This window comes from Halichoerus grypus, chromosome 4 (assembly GCF_964656455.1).
Source record: "Halichoerus grypus chromosome 4, mHalGry1.hap1.1, whole genome shotgun sequence".
NCBI lineage: Eukaryota > Metazoa > Chordata > Mammalia > Carnivora > Phocidae > Halichoerus > Halichoerus grypus.
The window spans coordinates 73739305-73763579 of NC_135715.1; the positions used below are offsets into that span (position 1 = coordinate 73739305).

Consider the following 24275-nt stretch of genomic DNA (forward strand, 5'->3'; position numbering starts at 1 on the left):
TTTTTGTTAAATTTCTAATTCACTAATCTAATATTGATCTTTGAAAAAGACCTGAACAGGAGTAAACACATTTTTTTAAAATGATGAGGGATGAATTCCCTAAAACACATTTTAAAAAAAATAAAACTTCCATTTTTTATTACTACTACATTGTTAAGTCTAGTAGAAAAATCATATACTAAGACCATTTTAATGCAACAAAAGAAATCATAACTACCACTATATAAAGGTAAAAATAATTGTTAATCTGAACATTTTTCTCAAATAAATATGAAATGCTGTTTCTACTTTTTTTTGCAGATTTTTTTTCCAGTCTAATCTCAGTCTCTCATCCAAAAGATACAGAAAGTGAAATCTTTAAAAAGGAATTGCTGAATTTTCATTTTATTGAAACTGTCAAAATTTCAGGGTATATCCTCAAAATGATTATCAGTTACCTACACAGTGCTTACCACTTTTAACTTTACTTTACAACCATGACACCTAAAGGCCGTCAGTAAATGCTATTTCTTGAGATGTGAAATCAGCAGGATCACCACGATTATTTACAGGCATCAACCCCAACAAGGGTAGCAGGTGGACACCTTCACTCAGTCACGCTGTGTATGTATTACCCTCCCTCTTAGTTGGACCACATCTTTGGAGTGATTCTGTGATTTTTAGGTAAGAAAGTATCTTTAAAAGAATCACCAATGACCTAAACTAGGGTTTCTAATACCAAAAATATTCAAAGAATCCTTTAAAACAAATACTATACGTGTACATTTTTTAAAAAGAGAGTATGGATGGCATCTATGAGGTAAACAAGACTCTTTAATTACTACCTTACCCAACGTTGTGCCCTCCCCCACCAACATTCTTCTAGAAAGGACAAGATGAAATATCAGTACACTACCCCAAGGAAAAAGCAGTGATTACACTGCAATTAATTACTACCGTCTTGTCACCATCACTTCTAGCTCATTGCTTTCATGCAATTACCTACCTTCTTCCACTGTTGAATCCAGCTGGGTAACTTTGACAGCAAGGCGATCAATTCTGTCTTGAAGAGAATTTGCTCTGATGTAGAAGTTGTTAGCCTCATTAAACAGCTCACCAAATATGTCTTCAGCATGTTTGCCTAGAGAAGAAAATGAATGGAGAAGGCCATCTGTTAAGAAGTGCTGAAGCAGCCTTCACACGTTCTCGCCAATGCTGATTACTGTCAACATGTGGGATTTTGTGCAAATGATTATAAAAATAGTGTCACAGTCAAGGGCCTTTAGAACTTTTGAAAATGTATTGTGGATATTAACGTTTATCTGAAACTGACCCAAAGTTATATAGTTTTAAAATACCCCAGGGAGTACAGAACTTTCATTTAATTGCTACATGAGCTATCATACAAGTTGTTTCCCATTAAACTTCTTTGGGGAAAAAAGGACTTTCATTTTGCATGCTTTACGAATAAATAAAATCTTGGGAACTTAACCTTCCTTTTACTTCCCAAGATAAATAAATCATGTTGGTTTCTAAATTTGAGATTTTGCTTCATTCACCATTAGAAACGTTAGATATTTCATGCTGTATCTAACACTCTCCAATGGCATGAAACTGTTCTAATTCATACTTTGAAATCTAAGGATATAGTGCTGACTCTGGCACTCTCTAAAAATCAATATTTTGTATTCGGAGTTAAATTTTCTGTATGGATTCTTGTGAGTGCCAGATACAACTACTCCCACTTTTCTTAAAATGTAAAAAAAAAAAAAAAAAAAAAAAAAATCTGAAAAGATAGGAGTAAGTACCTGCTTGAATGTCCAAATCCTAACATCATTCCTTTATTCATTCAACAAACATTTAATAACTGTCTACCCCGTGTGTGCAAGGCACACCTGCATCGTATCTCCTCTGCCAGAGAGAATCACTTTTCAAAAAATAAGACTTTAATTTTAAGAACAGTTTCCAGTTCACAGCAAAACTGAGCAGAAAGCACAGAAATTTCCCATATAATCCCTGCCCCCCCACTATCAACATCACACACCAGAGTGATGCTTTTGTTATAACTGATAAACCTGCACTGACACGTCATTACATCCAAAGTTCAGTTTACTCTTTATGTTATACATTCTATGGATTTGGACATATGTATAAAGACATGTATCCACCATTATAGTATCATATAAAATAGTTTCACTAATAAAAATCCTTTATGCTCCACCTATTTATCACCCCCCACCTCCCGCCATTCAACCCCTGGCAACCACTGATTTTTTACTGTCTCCACAGTTTTGCCTTTCCTAGAATGTCATATAGTAGAAATCATAATTAATTATAATTAATCATATTCACTTAGTAATAAGCATTTCAGGTTCCTCCACGTTTCTTCATGGCAAGACAGCTTATTTCTTTTCAGCGTTGAATAATGTCCCACTGTCTGGATGTACCACAGTTTGATTATCCATTCACCTACTGAAGGACATCTTAGTTGCTTCCAGTGTTTGGTGGTGATGAATAAACATCTGTGTGCAGGTTTTTATGTGGATATGAGTTTTCAACTCACCTAGGTAAATACCAAGAGGCAACACTGCCACATTGTATGGTAAGAGCATGTTCATTTTTATAAGAAACAAACTGTCTTCCAAAGTGGCTGCACCATTTTGCATTCCCACCAGCAACATATGAGAGTTCCTGTTGCTCCACATGCTCATCAGCATTTGGTGTTGTTGGTTTTCTGGATTTTAGCCCTTCTAAAAGGTGTGAAGTGGTTATCTCATTTTAATTTGCATTTCCCTGATGACAGATGATGTTAAGTACCTTTTCATATGCTCTATGCCTGTCATCTATACATCTTCTTTGGTGAGATGTCTGTTCAGGTCTTTTGCCCATTTTTAAATCAGGTTGTTAGTTTTCTTGGTACTGAATTTTAAGAGGTCTTGGTATATTATGGACAACAGCCTTTTATCAGATTATGTCTTCTGCAAATATCTTCTCCCAGTCTGTGGCCTGTCTTATTCTCTTGACAGTATCTTTCACAGAGTCCAAGTTTTTAATTTTAATGAAGTCCAGCTTATCAAGTATTTCTTTCATTGTGGTGCCTTTCTTTGGTGGTGTATCTAAAATGTCATCACCATTCCCAAGGTCATCTGGATTTTTCTCCCATGTTACCTACCAGGAGTTTTATAGTTTTACATTTAGGACTATGTTCCATCTTGAGTTAATTTTTGGGAAGGGTTTAAGGTCTGTGTGTAAACCTACCATTTATTTCCATTTCTACCAATTTATCACTCAAATGAGAAGAGAACCTAAATCTTCTGGAAAGAATAAAGCCAGAATCACCATGATGTTTTCATAGTGCTTTACAATTTATACGGTGCTCTGATATCCACTTTCCATCCAGACTGCTGTAATTCACAACATGGCAAACTGTGAGAGTAAGAACCATGCCTGTCTATCTAGTGTTGCAGCCCAGCCCTAGAACAATGCCTCCTGACAAACGCCTGTTTGATGAATGCACCAGCTCATGAGGTCAACAGTGAGTTACTGCTTTCATTTTCCAGATGACTAACCTGACCATTGAAAGATGATCTGTCCAAATCTCATGGCTAGTAAGTGGCAGTAAGAGATGAAACAAAACTCTGGTCTTCTAACTTCTAATCCCTTGCTTTCATCATATACTTCCCTGAACTTCCTTGCCTAGGAATTAGCAACTTCCATGAATTATTTCAGGCCATAAGCCATTTGCTAATTTCCTGTTTACTTAATGAAATGGACTGAAATATTTGCTGTTTAAATGGTCACTCCCAGACAATGGATGAACATTTCTTGTGAATCTAAAAGCAACATAATTTCATAAACTCTCATGGTGTAACTGTCTTAACAAGAGGAACTTCCTCTTAAAAAATGAAAGCAGTAAAGAAATCAATAAAAACATCTTGTATCTAGAAGTCATCCCTCCTACCAAAAACGGAAGAGGGATCCCCAAGACTACTGATTTCAGCAGAGCAGTAAATTGTTTCTCTTAAAGCCTGGTATCTATTGTATGGTCCTCTGGAGTCACTTTAAATTCTGCCAACAGTTTCCACTCCCACAATATATAAAGTGGTTCCCAAAAAGGCAAAGGAATAAAATAAAGTCTTCACACAAATTATATGTTTTTCAACTCAGTAACTAGATGTGGTATCCAGAATTAATGTTTGTTCACTGGCTTATAAACCCTTTCCTGAGTGCCGGACTTGTGTATCTAATTAGCTCATGAACATCTCCATGTTGACATCCTATAAAGAATCCCAAATGCTGTACAAATTCCAATAGGAATTCATTTTCACGTTAACTCAAACTTGCATCCCCGTGTGGAAAGGCATCAACCAACCCAAAATGAAGCCCAGGAAGAAATGGAGTCATCTGTGGTTGCTGCCTCCTGCTACAACTCACGGAACACCCAACCTCAGCACTCATCTCCCCCAGCACCCCTGAACTCACACCTTCCCTGCTTCCCTCCTGCACTACATAGATCAACAGCTTCGGGCTGTTTTGCTTTCAGGTTCACTTCCCACTCTCATATCTATTCATCACATCGCTGCCAAGTGATCTTTCTTAAAGAAAAGATCTGACTGTCCCTCCTATTCAAATTCTTCATTGCTCCCTATCATTCTCAAGATAAAATCTAGGCCTCTCAGCAGGGCACAGAAGGCCCTGTGCACCTCTCTTCTGTCCTTCCTTTGTGCTCTGGTCAAAATGAACTGTTTGCAATGCCTAACCCATTCCCCTTTCCCACAGATCCCGCTATTGGTCTGAACTTTTAAATCCCTCCCATGCTTTGTCACCTCACTCAGAATAAAAGCCAAAGGCCATGGGAGGCTTATAAAGTGATTTAACTCCATTTACCCTGCTGGCCTCATCAACTATCATCCTCTCCCTTGCATATTCCACTCCACCTACACTGTCTCCTTGCTCTTTCTCAGACATGCCAATCATTCTCGCTTCCAGTTGGGTGTTTGCATTTCCTGTTCCTTCTCCCTGGACGATTTTGTCCCAGAGACTCACAGGGTCTGGTCCCTCACTTCATCCAGATCTATACCCAAATGTGACCTTCTAAGTGAGACACCTCTAGCAACCTTAGCTAAAAGTGCCATCACCTCATATGAGGATTTTGAGAAACAAGACAGAGGATCATAGGGGAAGGGAGGGAAAAATGAAACAAGATGAAACCAGAGAGGGAGACAAACCATAATAGACTCTTAATCTTGGGAAACAAACTGAGGGTTGCTGGAGTGGTGGGGGGTGGGAGGGATGGGGTGGCTGGGTGACAGACATTGGGGAGGGTATGTGCTATGGTGAGCACTGTGAATTGTGTAAGACTGATGAATCACAGACATGTACCCCTGAAACAAATAATATATTATATGTTAATAAAAAAATTAAAAAAAAAAGTGCCATCACCTCACCACACACATGCGCACACACACCCTTGTCCCCTCCCTGCTGTATTTTTCTCCTTAGCACTTATCACCATGCTATAATTGTACACTTGTACTTATTCATCTTGTTTCCTGCCTGTCTCCTTCCACGAGAATGTATGATCCAAGAAGAGAAGGACTCTCCTTGGTTCTGCACACTGCTTTATCAATCCCCAAGGTCTAGGACATGCCTGGCTTATAATAGGTGCTCAAAAAGATTTTGGAATAAATGAATAAAAATGCATTAACTTAAAACCAATTCTTCAGGATGCAGATAGGGGTCTATAAGATCAGATGCCTCTCTCTGTGTTCCCACAATACCTTAAGTATACCTCAGTCACAGGACTCTTCACATAACCTGAACACTGTCTTTGTATAAGTTATTTGAGGGTATGAGCGATGCCTTTTATCTCTGTATTGCCTGTGCTGAGTTAGTGCTCAGTGAGTACCTCCTGAATAAAAAACATATGATCTCTTCCAGTGTTTTCTTGTTAACAAGTAGACAACCAACAAACCCTCCCTGTCCAAGTAAGTTTGGGAAATGCTGGGCTAAAAAGATTAAACATGCTTCTATGCCTGGGGGTATCTCAAATCTTTAATACGCTAATGTGCAATAGGAATCTGCAAGAGATGCATCTAGCACACCATGTTTTCAAACTGACGGGGCCTGGAAACACCTAATAACATCCTTTGGAACTACTGTTTTATAACACCCATTTAGGAAAATGACTGTCCCTTCAGTTGGATGATCTGCAGACAGAGTACCATGTTCCAAACAGTTCATATCCAAGACTATCACTTGTTTTGAATATCAGTCCTGGTCAAAATGTAGCCAACTAATTTTTCTCTATTTGCCCATTCACAGTTTAAAAGACATATTCCAGTCCATTCCCCTGCCCCCAGAAAAAAATCCTTTCCCTTTCCCTTCAGTTATGCAGAAATCTAATTAACAGGGACAGCATATATCACCAAGAATACAGGAGTATACACCAGCACCTCTTGTAAAAGTCACACCAGCATTCTCAAAGCACAGCAGCTACTGTTGAAAACCACACTCTTGCTAGATGCTATACAAGTTGAAAAGGATAAATAACATGTGTCCTTTACCTTCAATGCTTAAAATTAACTCTATTTGGAAAAAACAACAACATGCAATTGACACTGTATTTCTATAAAAGTTCTCAATTTATAAAAAAGAAGCAGAAATTAAGGACTCGTACTTAATCTTTTACCAGCTGCTAGAAGCTAACAAGTGACTAAAGAAAATGGAAGAAACTATATTTTCCTGATGAACAAAAATAAAATGTTGCAAATTACAGTACTCAGTTTTGCAAATAGCAACTTATTTGAAAAGCTTAATTTTACTCACTCTTTCAATGGCAAGTCCATTAATAGCTAAACTAAAATAATTCTGAATTGAATTAAAGACCATGCTGAGGTAAGTGCAATTTACTCATTCTTTACTGACAAAGGATCCACTTACTGGTTTATTAGTACCGTTATCAACTCATGTCCAAGTATGTCAGGTTGAGAAGTATGCCTCTAAACTGCCAAAGCATTCAAAATTATGCATGGATTTTCAATTTTATTTAAAAGCAAAAATTTACTGGAAACAACCACTGTCTCTGATAGGAGTCCTTTCTGTAGAACAAGAAACCAGTCATAACAAAGTCCTTCAGAAATTTTAATACATACATCTAGCACCTAGATCTTGATTGGTGAGATTTTGGCTTTTCATTCTCCTCTGAAAGTAACAAGCCTTCTTGGAAAAATGACTGATTCTAGGGCTACCGTGGAAAAGTACAAGATGAGCTTAGCATACCTTGCTGTGCTTTTCTAAAAAAGTCCAGAAGTGCTCAGAGAGTGGCAGATACATGTCGCAAAAGACACAGGAGCCAGCCCGGAAGGGCTCCCGCTGGCCAAATCAGGGAAAATGTAAGCATCAAAATAAATAATAAAGACAACGGATTACAACCCACAGAATAAAATAACAATTCATGAATTCATACGGATGGATATAAATGAATGAATGAATGAATGACAAGGAAAGAAGTGAAAGCACTTACAGCAGAATTCCAACTAATACATGTAGAGGAAATTAGGGAACAACAAAAATCACCATTTTGTAACCATCACAATAGTAAGTGTTTGGGGCAAGAATCATCAGTGGATGCTAGGATTAGTGGAAAGAAATGGATGAAAGCGGGCTATTCCAAAGTCTCAAGATGTTTCCCCATAAGAAACTTATTAATTAATTACAGAGGGAGACAAAACTTTAATTACGGAAATCTATGGACAAAACAGGAGGGGAAGAATGAAGGGGGGGAAATCGGAGGGGGAGACGAACCATCAGAGACTATGGACTCTGAAAAACAAACTGAGGGTTCTAGAGGGGAGGGGGGTGGAAGGATGGGCTAGCCTGGTGATGGGTATTAAAGAGGGCATGTTCTGCATGGAGCACTGGGTGTTATATGCGAACAATGAATCATGGAACACTACATCAAAAACTAATGATGTAATGTATGGTGATTAACATAACATAATAAAAAAAAAGAGAAATAGAATAGTATTAGATTTACTGAAAAATTAAGATTGTACAGAGGGTTCCCATACAATTTATACACCATTTCCCCTATTACTAATGTCTTACATCAGTACGATTCCTTCGTTACAATAAACAAACCAATGCTGATACAAAAAAAAAAAAAATTACTGCGACTGGAAACAAAACGTGACTGAAGTCCTCATGGGCAGTTATGGGGCAGGCAGAGAATATGTGCTTTGAGAAGAAATGCACTGAGAAGGATGTGTCATCACTCTGTCACAGCCCTGCCAAGATCCTAAATCTAATCATCAGGAAACATCAGAAGACCCAGACTCAGACATTCCAGAAAATGGTCAGTTCCCTTTTAAAATGTCAAGTCATAAAGTCAAGGAAAGATTGAGGAACTGTTCCAGATTAAAGAAGAGAGTTAAGGATATATATTTACTAAACATAAAATACATAATATTAAAAATACAAAATACTAAATATATACATGTATGTGTGTATAGGAGAAACGAAAGCAGGAGGAAGAGTCTCTGAGAAAGAGAAAATGTGGTAAAATAATATACATGTGAAAGTCTGAGAATTCTCTCCTGGTTTTGACCTTTTATAAGTCTGAAATCATTTCAAAATAAAAAAGTTAAAAAAGAAACTTCATTATAGTGTTTGTAGTAAAGTCCAATTACCATTGAATTCCATAAAATAGTAAGTTATAATTATTGGGCCCTAAGGTTTTTTCCTCCCTTTTTAAAGTTTTATTTTTTCTACCATGAAAGCAATCCACGCTTATTAGAAGAAATATAGGAAACACAGAAAGGTAAACAATGGGGAAAATGGCCCAAAGTCCAATCCAAGGCATCCACTGCTAACATCTGATTTCTTTCGTCTTTGTTGCGTTTATAAGTCTGTGTAAGACAAAAAAATACAATATACATTCTGATTCTTACTGAAATCTGTTTGTGAGTATAAAAGCAGCATGTGCTTGTGGCAGAAAATCTGGAAAACTCAGAAAAATAAAAAGAAATGTCACCCATAGTTAACCACAGTGAACTTTTATGTATACTTCAACAATATTCTTTCTAGCATTTCGTAAGAACTAAGAAAATAGAGGCTGATTATTAAGCATACTCAGTTTGTTTAGCAAATATTTAATAAGCACCCACTGTGTACCAGGCGCCATCCTAGCTGCTTGAAGAAACACAGCAGTTAACACAGCCACAAAGTTTATGTTATACACAGACAACAGACGAACAGATATCACGTGATGCTAAGTGCTATGAAGAAAATAAGACAGGGAGGGAACAGGGAGTGGTAGAACGTGGGTGGTACGCAGGTGGTCACAAAAGACCAGGGAACCATGTAGACATCTCAGGGAGGAACCTTCCAGGCAGAAGGCAGAAAGCCGGTTGGTGTGGGAAGGCAGCCTCCAGAGCTCAATATGGCTGGAATCCAGTGAAATGGAGGGAAAAGTGGTTAGAAGAAAGCAGACGAATAAATCCCTTCCCCGTGGAGCGGAGTGACGAGTAGAGCAGAGAGACCAGACAGGAGGATGCTGTTGAGCAGAGATGCAGCGGTGGCTTAGACTAGAACAGTGGCCGCAGAGGGGCCAAGAGCTGTACAGATTTGGTACACAGTTTGAAGATATGTGGTAGGAAAGAGAGAAGACACAAATAAACAAGAACTGGAAGACTAGAGTTCTCATTTGCTAACAGAGAAGAGGGGAAGAGAGGGGAAAGAAATAATTCCGTTTTAGACATGTAGAGTGTGAGGTGTGCCTATTAGAAATTCAAGTGCAGATCTCTTGTAGGCAGTTGTATACACAAGTTTGAAATCTCGGGGAGAGGTGAAATGGAAGACGTACATCAGCGTAAAGATGGCGTTTCAAGCCATGGGACTGGATGAGGTCACCTAGTGAATGGGAGCAGGCAGAGAAGGGTGTCAATGACCGAGCCTTGGAGCACTCCCACATGCAGAGATTGGAAAGATCATCAAAGGAGACTAATAAAGAATAGCTTGTGAGGGAGGAGAAACACCAGAGGGTGCTGGCCCAGAAGCCAGGGAAAGAAATGTTCCCCAGACTTGCGACTAAGCACTGGACTTGGCAATGGGGACGTCACCGGTAATGCTTACAAGCACAATTTTAAGAGTGGATGGGACAAAATTTTAACTGGGACAAGAGAAAATGAAGAAGGTAAAGGCAATGAGGATATGAATCTTCTTTCAAGGTATCTTGCTGTGAAGGGGAGCAAGAAATGGGGAAACAGGTAGAGGATGGTCTGAGGTTTAGGTCAGGAGATTTCTCCATATATTAATATTTGGTAGGCATGATGTAGACAGAGCGTGTGTGTGTGGGGGGATGATGCAGAAAAGAGAGGGTGAACACAGTCCTGGAGTGAGCATGAGGATGTGGGGTCCACTGCTTTTGACAGAAACATTATTGCTCACCATTTTAAAGGAGGGTGAGCAGGACACATTGGTACAGAACATATCAGCGGACTGATCTGGCAAAAGGGGATTGTCTGTTTCTCCTCTGACTGCTTTTATTTTCCCAACAAAATAAGAAGCAAGTCATCAGCTCAGAGGGGGAAGTTTGAGGTGGAAAGAAAGATATGAAATAGGCACTCTAAGGGGAGAAAAACTAATTAACAAAGGAATTACAGCAGGATTGCTGAGCAACATTGAGAGCTCACCTGAGGAATGTGCTCATGATTTTAACTCTCTCTTCTTTTCTCACATAAGCATTTAAAGATACAAATTTCCCTCTAAGCACTTCTTTAAATAAATCCCACAAATACATGGTTCATCATCACACATGTTAGAAATAGTTGCTAATTTCTTTTATTTCTTCTTTGACCCAAGGATTATTTTAAAAGATATTGTTTCATTTCCCAATATGTCAGGATTATCTAAAAAGATTATCATAATTACAGTCTCATTACCATCATACTCTTTAGGATACTAATCTTTCAAACATATTATTTTATGGCTGAGCTTATGTTCATCTTGGTGAACACTCCATGTGAACATTAAAAGAATGTATATTCTATAATTTGGGAGTTCAGTGTTCTATAAAGGTCAATTAAATCAGACTGGTTAGTAGTGTTGTTCAAACCATCTATATTCTTACAGATTTTTGTCTGTTTTTTTTATCATTCGCGGAGAGGTTTTTGTTAAAATCTGCAATTGTGATTCTGCGATGTCTATTTCTATTTCTCCTTTTTGGTTCTATTTTTATTCCATATTCTTTAAAATTAAAATTTTAAGTTGTGAGTTCTTGACAAATAGACTCTCATCACTATGGAACCTCCTTCTTTACCTCTGCTTTATAGTTTACTTGACATTAATATAGTCACATCAGCTTGCTTATGCATTATGTTTAGTTTACATGGTATCTATTTTACATTATTCTCTTTAAATCTGTGTCTTCATCCTTAAAATGCAAGTATTTTAGTCTTGCTTTTTTACCTAACCTGATAAGCTCTGCCTTAAATTTTAAGTGGGTGTTCAAAATGTTTCCATTTAACGTAATTCTTGATAGGACTGGGTTTAATTCTATCACCTGGGTATTGCTTTTCCATTTGTCCTTTCTGTTCTTTGTTCCTTTCTTCTTCCTTTCCTGCCTTCTTCTGGGAAAATCAAATGATTATCTTAGGATTCCATTTTATCTCCTCTATGCATTATCCTAGAGGTTACTGGAAATTAAAATATGCATTCTTAATTCATAATGATGTACTTTCAAATAATATTTTGTAAAACAAGATAAAACACAACTATATCATTCCATTTACCCCCTTCTACCCTTACAGCTCTCACTGCCATATATTTTAATTTCACATAGGGTATGAACTCTATGATACATTTTGAACAGTCAGAAGGCTTCTAAACAAATAGATATAAATACATAATTTTTAATGAGCATTTATATTTACTCTCATATTTACTTTTTCTGTTGATCTTTATTCCTTCTTGCAGATCCAGGCTACTATCTGGTATCGTTTTCCTTCAGCCTCAAGAATTTTTCTAGCATTTTTTGTTAATGCAGATCTACTGAAGACTTAATTCTCTCAGATTTTATCTGAATAAAATAAAATATGGCTTTCATTTCCATTTCACTTCAGTTCATTCATATTTCATTTCGGGTCTTGTTTCTGATGAGAATCAGCGGTCATTCTGAACACTGCACCCTCCCTATATGTACTTTTCCCCTCTTGCTTATCATTTTCTCTTTACCTTGTTCTTTTAGTAATATTACTATGAGGTGACTAAATGGGATTTTGTTTAATTGACACTTCTTGAAATTTGCTGAGCTTCTTGAACCTGTTGGCTGATAACTATCATCAATACTCAAAAACCCTCATTCATTATTTCTTCTGCCTTATTCTTGCTCTATCTTCTTCTCCTGGGACTCCAATTACCTATGTATTAGACCCTCTGATATTGTCCCACATTTTGGATTCTCTGTTCTTTTCTTTCTCATTTTCTCTTGCAAATTAGTTTGAATAATTTCTATTGGCTCATCTCCAAGCTACTTCTGCTTCGACAGTCTTCGGTTGGGCCCACTAAGTGAATTCCTTTACTTCTGATACTGGGATTTTCAGTTCTGTTTCTTTTTTTTTCTCTTTAGTTTCCATTTCTCTGTTGAAATTTCCTATTTCTTCATGCATGCCATTCACCTTTTTTACTCTGTCCTTCAATGTGTTTTTTTTAAACACTTTCTTAGAATTTTTTATTATTTTTTTTTGTTATGTTATGTTAATCACCATCCATTACATCATTAGTTCTTGATGTAGGATTCCATGATTCATTGTCTGCGTACAACACCCAGTGCTCCATGCAGTACGTGCCCTCCTCAACACCCATCACCAGGCCAACCACTTTCTTAGAATTTCTATATCTCTGCTGACATGACCCATCTATTTCTGAATGTTGTCTACTTTTTCCATCAGCATCCTTGACATATTCATCATAGCTATTTTAAATTCCTGGTCGGATAATTCCAACATCCCTACTACATCTGACTTTGGTTCTGATGCTTACTCTGTCTCTTCAAACTGTGTTTTTCACCTTTTAATTTTTTTGTTGAAAGCCAGACATGCTGTACTGGGTAAAAGGAACTGGGGTATGTAGGCCTTTAGTGATGTGTTGGGAAGGTGTGGCAGGAAGGAAAGTGTTCTAGAGTCCTATGACCTTTTTTCTAGCTGTATTGAGGTATAACTGACAAAATTGTGTATATTTAAAGTGTACAACGTGATGATTTGACATATGTATAGGTTGTGATATATATATAGGTTGTGAAATGATTACCATAATCGGGTTAATTCATATACCATCACCTCACATACTTTGTGTATGTGTGTGTGTGTGTGTGTGTGTGTGTGTGTGTGTATGTCTGTGTGAACCCTTAAGATCTACTTTTAGCAAATTCTAAATGTACAATACAGTATTTCTAATTATGGTCACCATGCTATGCATTAGATTCCCAGAACTTATTCATCTATAACTAAAGGCTTATACCTTCTAACCATCATCTTCCTGTTTTCCCTCCCTCATGGCCCTCACCTGGTAATAACCATTCTACTCTTTCTTTTTTTTTTTTTTTTAAAGATTTTATTTATTTATTTGACACAGAAAGACAGCTAGAAAGGGAACACAAGCCGGGGGAGTGGGAGAGGGAGAAGCAGGCTCCCCGCTGAGCAGGGAGCCCGATGCGGGGCTCGATCCCAGGACCCCGGGATCATGATCTGAGCCGAAGGCAGAAGCTTAACGACTGAGCCACCCAGGCGCCCCTCTACTCCTTATTTCTATGTGTTCAAATTATTTTCTTGAAGATTCCACACATAAATGAGATCATACAGTATTCTCTGTTTTCACTTATCATAAAGTCCCTTAAGTACATGCATGTTGCAAATGGCAGGATTTCCTCTCAATGCTGAATAATATCCCACTGTATACACATCTATTCCGTATCTTCCTTGGCCCTTCATCTATCTATGGTAGTCCTATGATCTGGTCTCAGTCTTTTGGTGAGCCTAGGTCCCTGGGACTCACGCCCCTCCCCCTTAGATGAGAAAGGAAGGCAAGAAGGGGCTGGAGTAGGTATTTCCCTTCTCCCGGGGCTGGTTAGGCGCTGGTAAAACCCAGCTCCCTTAGGCTCCAGGGAAATCATTTCCCTTTGAGGGCAGGCACTAAGAAAACACAGAATGCTCTGGTTTTATTTCAAAATGGTTACTCTTCCCCTCCCTCTGGGGTAAGCACAAGGGGATTGTTCTCTGATATTCACTGTGAGAACCTGGTAGGATGGTAAAACTCACAGAAGTGTGGGAGCCCCCACTAAGAATGGACCCTCTAGAGCTTTTAGCTCTCAAACTTGTTCTCACTGAGCCCCCCAGTAATCCACCGGTCTCTCCAAATTTGGGGGCAATGGTCTGAACTGTGACCTCAGTTCTCTGACAGATCTAAGAAAAGCTGTTAGGTTTTCAATTTGTTCAGCTTTTTTTCTTGCTGTATGACCAGGAAGGATTTTTAAACTCCTTGCCAGATTGGAAACTGGAAGTCCCTTCAATATATTTTTCATAGGTATTTTAAAGTACTTATCTACTAATCCAAAATTGGGGTCATCTGTGGGCCCTGCTTCTACCAACTTCTTTTTTTCTTCATTCTGAGTCACATTTTGGGGCACCTGGGTTGAGCGTCCAACTTCTTGATTTCAGCTCAAGTCATGATCTCAGGGTCCTGAGATTGAGCCCCATGTCAGGTTCTGCACTCAGTGGGGAGTCTGCTTGAGATTCTCTCCCTCTGCATGCCCCCACACGCTCATGCGTGTTCTCTCTCTCTCAAAATAAATTAAAAAAATAAAAATAAAAATTATGAGTCACATTTTTCTCCTTTTCACATGTCTTATAGTTTTATTTTTTTTACTGAACAATGTATGTAGAAGAACAGTAGAGGCTGAGGTAGGGAATGTTTGGTCCTATAAAAGGGCATGCTTTACAGAAGAATACTACTTTAGACTACTGATAATAGTGATTGTGTTCCTAATATGGGAGTGAGCATAGTAAAGTTTTAGAATATTAAGAACCTTTAAAATCTTCCCTCAAAGTTTTTAGATGGTCTGCTTTAATGACAGTATAAATCAAAACAATTAGAAAAACATCTATAAATCACATAAGCCTATATACTCATGAAATAGGAAGAATAGAGATGATAAACCAGAGGACTAAACATTCAGATTTGGCTGACTCTTCAACTTGTGCTGTTATGAATTATTCTACATTTAAATTCTGCTACGTAGAGATTCATCTAGGAAAAGGAGAAATGAAAACCAACCTCAATCATAATTACTTTTATAATGTCCTCAAGGAAGTATTTCTGATATTTCAGGTCAAATGATGGGTCAGGAAAGTGCTTGAATTCCCAATAATTCTGCCTTTTGGGGGAGGGGACTCTTATACTTGCCTCCAACTTGCTGAAAGAACTTTTATCTTATAGTTTCCTAAGTATACATTACTCACCTCCCTTCACTGGCTTTCTATTTTAGCCTACAAGAAATGCAAGTGTTTATCTCAGTTTGAAGAATTAAAATTTTAAAAATTCTTGCTGTTCCTTCCAGTCTACTTCTGTCCAGATACAGCAATACATTTTCTCTTAACATCCCCTTTTAACCCTAGCCTTAAACTGCATGGAAATGTACTTGTGATCTATTTCCTGCACATACTGCGTCTGAATATCTCCCCTTCCTCCCACAAATCCCATTTGGCTAAAAACATCTTAGAAATCTATTCAGTGCATGCCTTCAAAATATTTAGATCTCTATTCTGAGTAGAACTGCACTTGGTATAATCAATTAGTACGACTCCAAATTTTAGACCCGATTAGATAAAGCAAATGTGAGCAAGCCCTTAAAGTAGTATTTTTATGTTGATCTGGCATTTAGTTTGATATGAAACAGTATGTACCGTAAGGAGTATTAGTAAAAATATTAACCACTTATTAAAATCTTTGAGAAGAAAACAGACCTCCTTTCTTATTCATGCAATTACCTAAAACATGGAAATTAACAGAAAAATAGACTTTGTCACAATTTTTTATTTTTTTTAAAAGATAATATTTATTTGAGAGAGCACACACATGCGAGCGGGGAGAGGGGGAGAAGGAAAGAATCTTACAGGCTCCATGCCCAGCTTGTAGCCCAACACAGGGCTCAATCTCATGACTCTGAGATCATGACCTGAGCCAAAATCAAGAGTCTGAGGCTTAACCCAATGAGCCACCCAGGCGCCCCTGTAATAATTTTTTAAAGGAAAGACATACTTAAAATTAATGGAGTCTCAGAATTTTTTTTTAAATATCAAAAAGAACCAGAGATGTATGTACTGGTTTATACAAGAATTTATGATAGTGTTCCCCACCCCCCAAACAAGGAAACAATTTATATGTCTAACAGTAGGGAAATGGTTAAATAATTATGGTATATCAATATAATAATCTCTAGCTATTAAAAATTGTATCTTAGAAGAATCAACAAAGATGCTTACTATATACTGAGTACAGGCTACAAAACCATATGTATAAGATACCATTTTTATAATGGTATATACAAAGCATTACAGATTATTTTCTCTTATTAATGAAAATTTTGTAATTTTTTAAATCTGTGTTTTCCTATGCTTTGTAAGTTCTCTATATTATCTCATTACCATCTAATATGAGCAAAAACCTTGGGGGTGGGAGGGGTGACCCCTTTCTTTGTGACATCTTAGGAGCCTTCACAAGGGGGGAAGAGGAAGACCACTATTATCACAAGAACAAAGAGAAAAGTAGTAAAAAACACCCTAGAGGTATTAAAGAGGACTTATGGCATCCTTGGCACAAATGCCTTATGTTCCCATGTTGGTTTTTTGTTTTTTTTTAAGGTTTATTTATTTTAGAGAGAGAGAGAGAATGAGAGTGGGAGAGGGGTAGGGGGAGAGAGGCAGAAGGAGAGAGAGAATCCAAAAGCAGACTCCCTGCTGAGCATGGAGCCACTGAGATCAGACCTGAGCTGAAACCAAGAGTTAGTGCTTAACCCACTGAGCCACCCAGGTGCCCCCCCATGCCCTTTTCTTAAACAAATTATATTAAAACTACATTATAATATCAGTAGGAATTTGATTGCAAGATACCATAATTTTAATTGAGCAACTAGCTGATAGGAACTAGAGTACTCAGATTATTAATCAAGGAAAAGGATGAAAAAGCACTCCTGATGTTAGAGTAATTGCTACACTCAACTGTCATTTGAAGAAAAAAGAAATCAATATTCCATAGCTAGAAAACCAAATAATACGTTATTAACCAAAACTGTTTTAAAAAAATGGCTTCCCAGGGCGCCTGGGTGGCTCAATGGGTTAAGCATCTGCCTTCGGCTCAGGTCATGATCCCAGGGTCCTAGGATCAAGCCCCGCATTGGGCTCCCTGCTCGGCAGGAAGCCTGCTTCTCCCTCTCCCACTCTCCCTGCTTGTGTTCCCTCTCTCGCTGTCTCTCTGTCAAATAAATGAGTAAAAATCTTTAAAAAAAAAAAAAAAAAAAATGGCTTTCCTGTCCCCCACCCACTCCCCCCAGATCAATCCTATTAGAAGTTAGGAACATGCGGGCGTCTGGGTGGCTCAGTGGGTTAAGCGCCTGCGTTTGGCTCAGGTCATGGATCCCGGGGTCCTGGGATAGAGCCTCACGTCAGGCTCCCTACTCAGCGGGGAATCTGCTCCTCCCTCTCCCTCTGTGCTCTCTCTCTCTTTCACCCTCTTTCTCTCAAATAAGTAAATAAAATCTTTAAAAAAAAAAAAAGTTAGGAACATGCAAAGAAAAAAAATCTGAAAATTACTAGACTAATATTTTATTTTATTGGAGAAAGCCTTGATCCTTTAACTATAAGGCAGTTCAAGGTACATGTTTCCTCTTTCATTTCTATGACTGTTCTTAAACTCATTACAATAATTAATATTTTCTCATTGAAAAGATTTCAATTCCCTGAAAAGCCTGGTAAGTATCTAATGCTGACAAAATTTCTCACCCTTTAAAGTCAAGTGTCTAATTTGGATGTAATGGGAACATGGTACCTGGCTAAAAACCTACAAATTCCCCAAAAGTTATGCAGAGTTATAGGGGTTACAGAGATCTATTTGGTATCTGGGACCATATTCTTTTCGTCATTATAGGAAGTCATTTGCATCTGCATGACGCTGAACTGCCCTTAGAGACGTGACGAGAATCCGAATGATCTGGTGAATCAGGGCCTTGATTGCTAAGTCTTCCTTTTTGGAAAAGAGCAAAGAAATTCCTGTGGACTCCTGGTCTGTTCTTCCTCCCTTGGACCTACCAGAGAATTAGTTACCCTGGACCATCACAGTAGGTTTCCCAGGGCAAGTCTCTGTTGCTCAGGCAGATATGATGAGTCTATGGTCAAGGCAAATCTTTCAACTTCCCATGATACTCTGCCCAGATGGCATTTGTAGATGAAGTCCAGCCTCTTTCTGTACTGCTCATGAGAAGTTCAGATGGTGTGCATCACCCATTACAAATCTGAGGGGTGGAGATACTGGGGGGATGCTAATGGCATGTGGGAGGGAAATGGAGAAGATTAAGATGGTATCTGGACCTAATGCATAATAGTTAGATACTCAAAGGAATAAAAAAATAGATTCTGTTTTGACTTTATCTTGGGAATTAATACTCAGTAAAAGAAGACTTTTTTTTAGAAGATTTTTAATATGACAGATACATGCATTCTTAATTTTCACTTTTTAGGAACACCTGATGAATGACTACAAAATAAGAAAATAAGGTAAAAACATTTTTTAAATTCTTATTCTTCCTAACAATTATAGATCATAAAAAGATCAGATCAAAAAATATCTCCTGTAATATATTTCGACTCAGTGGAAAGCCCCCACAAAACCCAAAGATTCACCCAAATTGGAGCATTTATTACACGTGTGAATGCTGTGGCATGTCATAGTCTGCTTCCTGTTCTATAGCCCGATTCGATGTCAATTATATATGCTTTTTAAAACTCTAAGTAGGCACCAAATTGATTTGTTGTACGCTGTACCTAGAGGGGTACTGAGTGAATCATCACTCATGAATAAATCACTGGTAACCAAAAATGTGCTATTCTATCACCAATAAGTAACAGAGTATATTAGTTTCCTACAATTACATCCTTGGCATCCGTATCAGTCTGCTCTTCTTTCTGTAAGTCCCTTTGGGCTGCAGGCACGGATCGCACAAGGAAGGGGAAGAAAGAAGGTTTGCTCTGGGGATCCCCGAGCTGCTCCTTGAATGGGAGGGAAAGCCCTCCTGCGCAGGTCCAGGGACCAGGTCTCTCTCCACCCTCCTGCACCTAGTGCTCTTTCTCATCGTCAGCTCCTGTCTCTATCTGCACATTCCTTTGCCTTCTTCTACCAGCTTGCTTCCTCTGCCTTCTCTTACACTCTGCCCACAACTCCAGCTTCAGCATGCAGGTGGCCATCACTTCTTTGTCCTGGGTGACATTTCAGCAGCAGATCCCATAACAGACTAGCAAACTGTGTTTCTTATAGGTTCAAACTCCCTGCAAGCACAGGACTGACCCAGCTCATCTTTTCAATCCAGATACATGGTATCCGATTCTGCAGATCACATCTCTAGGGCACACTCCAATCATTCTCTCTCGAGGGATTCCTAGCATCTTGTTTCAAAGCTCCCCCAGTGACTCTAACAGAGACAGGGTTGAGACCCACCGGGGTGGCCTAAATAAGACCGACTGTCCTTAAGGCCAGTGCCCATCCCTGGTCCACTCATGAGGCAAGAGTGGATTAGGTGGACGCCATGAAACCAAGGCTGGGTGGTACATTACTTTCCTATTGCTGCTTTTCCTTGTTGTGTCAAATGACCACAAATTTAGTGGCTTAAAACAACGCACATTAATTATCTCTGAAGTCTGAAATGGAGGGACAACGGGCTGGCTCAGTCGGTTAAGCGTCTGCCTTCAGCTCAGGTCATGATCTCAGGGTCCTGGGTTCGAGCCCCACATCAAGTTCCCTGTTCAGCAGGGAGCCTGCTTCTCCCTCTGCCTGCCGCTCCCCCTGCTTGTGCTCTCTCTCACTCTCTCTCCCGCTGTCAAATAAATAAATAAAATTAAAAAAAAAAAGTCTGAAATGGATTCCACTAGGCTAAATCAAGGTTTTGGCAGAGCTGTGTTCCTCCTGGAGGCTCTAGGGGAGAATTCATTTCCTTGTCCTTTTCCACTTTCCAGAAGTGGTCTGCATTCCTTGGCCTGTAGTCTCTTCATCCATCTTCAAAGCCAGCAACAGCTGAATGAGTCTCACATCACATCATTCTGACACGGGTTCCTCCTCCTCCCACATTTAAAGGAACCCTGGGATTACACTGGATCATCCAGGCTAACCTCATTCTCTTGAGATGAGCTGCTAAGTAACGTTCATTTGCCCATCATGTCACACAGGTTCCAAGGATTAAGAGAGGGACATCTTTGAAGGAGCCATTATTATTCTGCCTACCATGAGCAGACTACATGGAACAGAAAATACTGTGTGTGGGGTTTTACTCACAGAAACATGACCAGTATAACACTAGGCTGAGTATTATTACAGCATGAGATACAGCTTGACTATTAAAACTTTAACCATTTGTTGGTTTTCATCTCTTATACTCCACATCAATAGGTATTTCAGCCATAAAAACAAGAGACCAAGCATTCTTATAACAATATATGAATTCAAACAGAAACATTTTTACCCTTCAATAATTTACAAGCTATTTTCCTATAATTATACCAATTTATACATTTTATCAACAACCACTACCCCAAATCAATTGTAATTAGATTCCAAAAGAAATCTATTTTAAAACACATTTTAAGTAATTTCCAAATTGCTTTTGCCTCAGCCAATGATTACATATTAAAAATATAACAACACAGTACAATTCCTTTAAAGAGAAATACTTATCCAAAGTGTTTCTGCTTCAAAATTTAAATAAAAGCACCTGAACATTTTTAACAAACATCTTCCGGTGCTTGAGGCTACTGGTATGTGAAATCATGGAGGTTTTTCTAAGTTATTAGCAGTTTCTGAAAAACTTAACTGTGAAAACCTGTCACCCAAAATGCATCTAAACCAAAAAGGAGTGGGACAAAGTGAGAAAACAAGATCATGATATAAATGTAAAAGTTAGGGGGAAAACATTCCAACTTCAAAAAGCTTTGAAGGAAAATGCATTTTCATGTATTATCTGAGTCTTCAGAAATGAACTATTTCTGGGTGCCTGGGTGGCTCAGTCACTTAAGCATCCAACTCTTGATTTGGGCTCAGGTCATGATCTCAGGGTTGTGAGACTGAGCCCCTGTTGGGCTCCACGCTGGGCATGGAGCCTGCCTAAGATCCTCTCTCTCCCTCTCCCTCTGCCCCTCCCCCCCCCAAAAAAACTATTTCTTGGGTATTTCACATTAATGTTCAAAATTAAAATAATACGAAGTCCTGAGGCACCTGGGAGGCTCAGTCGGTTAACTGTCTGCCTTCGACTCAGGTCATGTTCTCAGGGGTCCTGCGATCGAGCCCCGCATCGGGCTCCTTGCTCAGCAAGGAGCCAATGCTTCTCTCTCTCCCTCTGCCCCTCGCCCTGCTCCTGCTCATGCGTGCTCTCTCTCAAATAAACAAAATCTTTTACAAAAATAATAGAAAGTCCTTTCTTCCTTATATTTGCTTGGATTTATAAAATCTAAATATGTAATATACACATAGTACTGTATATATATATATATATATATATATATAATAATCAGCTTATCTGTTGACCTCAATTTGGAAGTCAGTCCCTACATTTAGGTTAAAATCAGCAAATCTCACTATTTTTTGGCTTTAATCTTCAATTTACTTGGAATATTATTTAATCAACAAATATTTGGGCATCTACTCTAAGCCAGACATGTTACAAGTGTTAACAATTTATCACATTAAAAAAAACCAATTAGTCCTGTCCAAGCTTAAAATAATTCACATTTAAAAAAAAAAAGTATCAATCATTTTATCCTCATTTAATAAGCTTTTAAAAATTGACACTACTTTGAATCCACACATTTGGTCTTATCTAATAATTTGTAAATTGGTCAATTCTAACTTTACATCTTCAGCACATAAAGTTGGTATCATGAGACCAGTGATTTATTTCACACTGGGAAAACTGGGCGAGCGGGATTTCAAAGTTGTTGGTCCTTCAAAGTTGAGGTCTCTTCTTCAGACAAAATTAACTACCAAATTGAAATCAATTTGCTAATGGTAAAGTTAACAACATGCCATTGGTCATCAGAAAACAGGTGTTCTAGAAATGAGATGACTTACTTAGACTGCTTAGCTGGCGTATGATAGCAGCAAGAGTACTATTGGTTACACATTCAAGTTCACTGGTAATCCCTTCGGGCAGGGCTCCCCGGCACAGGTGCCGGGGTTCGATGTTCCTCTTCACTAAAGGCATGGCTCACAATCTGAAAATTAAAAAGACATTTTTTTAAAAAGCTCATATTCACATTTTAACAAATTTAGAGTCTTAATTCCCTTGAAAGTTGACTCCTTCCCAGGAATTTTCATTACCCTTTCTACATAAATCCGCTAAATATACAACAGATGTTGAATGACTTACATAAACTTTGTCGATTTCAAAGATAGAGAGTACAATCCTACTTCTATAGAAAGATAATGTAAGCAAGATTTCCAGTAAAGTATGAACGACTGAATACATGCATTTTTACCTTCCTTTCCTCTCTAGTAAAATGAAAAGAGAATAAAAAAGGCGTAAGCCCAGAAATGCTAAGGGCAGGAAAGGACACAGCAGCCCAAACCTGGACGAGCCCAACCAGATTAAGACACAGAAAAGGCATACCCGGGCTGAAATGAAGGGAGACAGGAAGTGAGCCCGCCTGAACCACAGAACCTTGCCCACCCTGCCCAGCAAAGGCTCAGGAGCAGGAGGTGCCATGTATCCATGAAACGGGTGGGGGGAGGATGGATCCAGAGAGGGGATAAGCTAATGAACCAGATGTACTTCAAGGCTCTACAAGAAAGAATATGAAAAGAGGGTGGCTGGCTTTTAAAAATCCATTCACAAATTCCTTCTCCCTCCCCAGGCTGCTCTTATTCCACCGCACCCAGCTGTTTTACTTTCTGGTGAATTCCAGAATTTGGACTTGAGAAACAAAACATAGCTAAAGGTTAGGGCAGGAAATGCACTGAGGCCAAGAGCATTAAGTCAAAGTCTACACTGAATGTAAGACAGAGCTGCTCCCCATACCCTCATTTCCTAGCTTGCTTCTCCACTTGGTTCCCAGAGCACTGGCAGCCTACTTTTCACTCTCCACCCAAAGAGATCAGGACATTCCCCCCAGAATGTTGGAAAAGAAAAGATCTATGAACATGGACACTGAGCCAGGGCTTCTCCCTATGGGAAATGCAACCAGCTCACCCTACTGTTACACCTGCCAATAATCTCTCCCCACACAATTTCCCATCAGCTTTTGATGCCTTAGACGTAAATAAGAATGGACAGTGAAGGATCACCAGACCTTTCAGGAGAGCCTTCCCCAATGTCCTGGCAATTCTTTTCACTTCTCTCTTCAAGAAGTACATTATAAATTAACATAAAATCTCAACTTTTTGTTTAAGGAGGCATACAGAGTTTCAAACCTACTGCTTATGCAACCAATCTACTGCTCATGCAACCAATCTACTGCTCATACAACAGTAGAAAATCCAACGACTGGGATCTACTGTCATTTTGACAAGATTATATTGCCCAACTTGTAGGAACAGAAACAGAAAGGCGTAGGATATTGGTTAGCAGTCAAACCAGCCCTGAAATGCCAATCTGGAATTCTTGTTATGTGAGACAAATAATATCCTATTTGCTTAAACCACTGTAGTTGGGTTTTCTGTTACTTGAAGTAAAACTGTTTCCCAACGGGGAGGATAACTGAATGGTACCCTGTATCTAAAGAACCTGGAATGTGGTAAGCATAAATAAATCTTTGCCTTTCTTTCCCCTTTCTTTAAAATCTTTGTTCAAGCACCTAATAAATACTTACCGAGCACCTACAACCTACCAGGCGGGATGGGGAGTAACAAGGACCCAATGGGGAATAAAAGCAGACAAGATCCCTCCCCCAGTGGAGCTCTATTCTATGAGGAAGCAAGACATTGATCCAAACACACAGACTAATGAACTCAGGGTTAGAAAACCATTTTGGGGGGCAGGGTGCTGAGTT

General features: G+C 38.8%; 1 protein-coding gene across 4 annotated transcripts in view; it reads right to left on the reverse strand.

The window, feature by feature from the left end:
* The window catches only part of WASF3 (WASP family member 3), a 128912-nt gene that overhangs the window by 21001 nt on the left and 83636 nt on the right, over window positions 1-24275 (reverse strand). For 3 of the 4 annotated variants that reach the window (XM_036116970.2, XM_036116971.2, XM_036116969.2), the window contains exons 3-4: window positions 22360-22502; window positions 986-1120 (exon numbers count right to left, since the gene is read on the reverse strand). In XM_036116970.2, coding sequence (XP_035972863.1) covers window positions 986-1120; window positions 22360-22492 — 268 coding nt within the window. In that variant the 5' untranslated portion in view covers window positions 22493-22502. The remainder of the gene's footprint in view (window positions 1-985; window positions 1121-22359; window positions 22503-24275) is intronic. The other variant, XM_036116972.2, reaches the window with a different exon arrangement.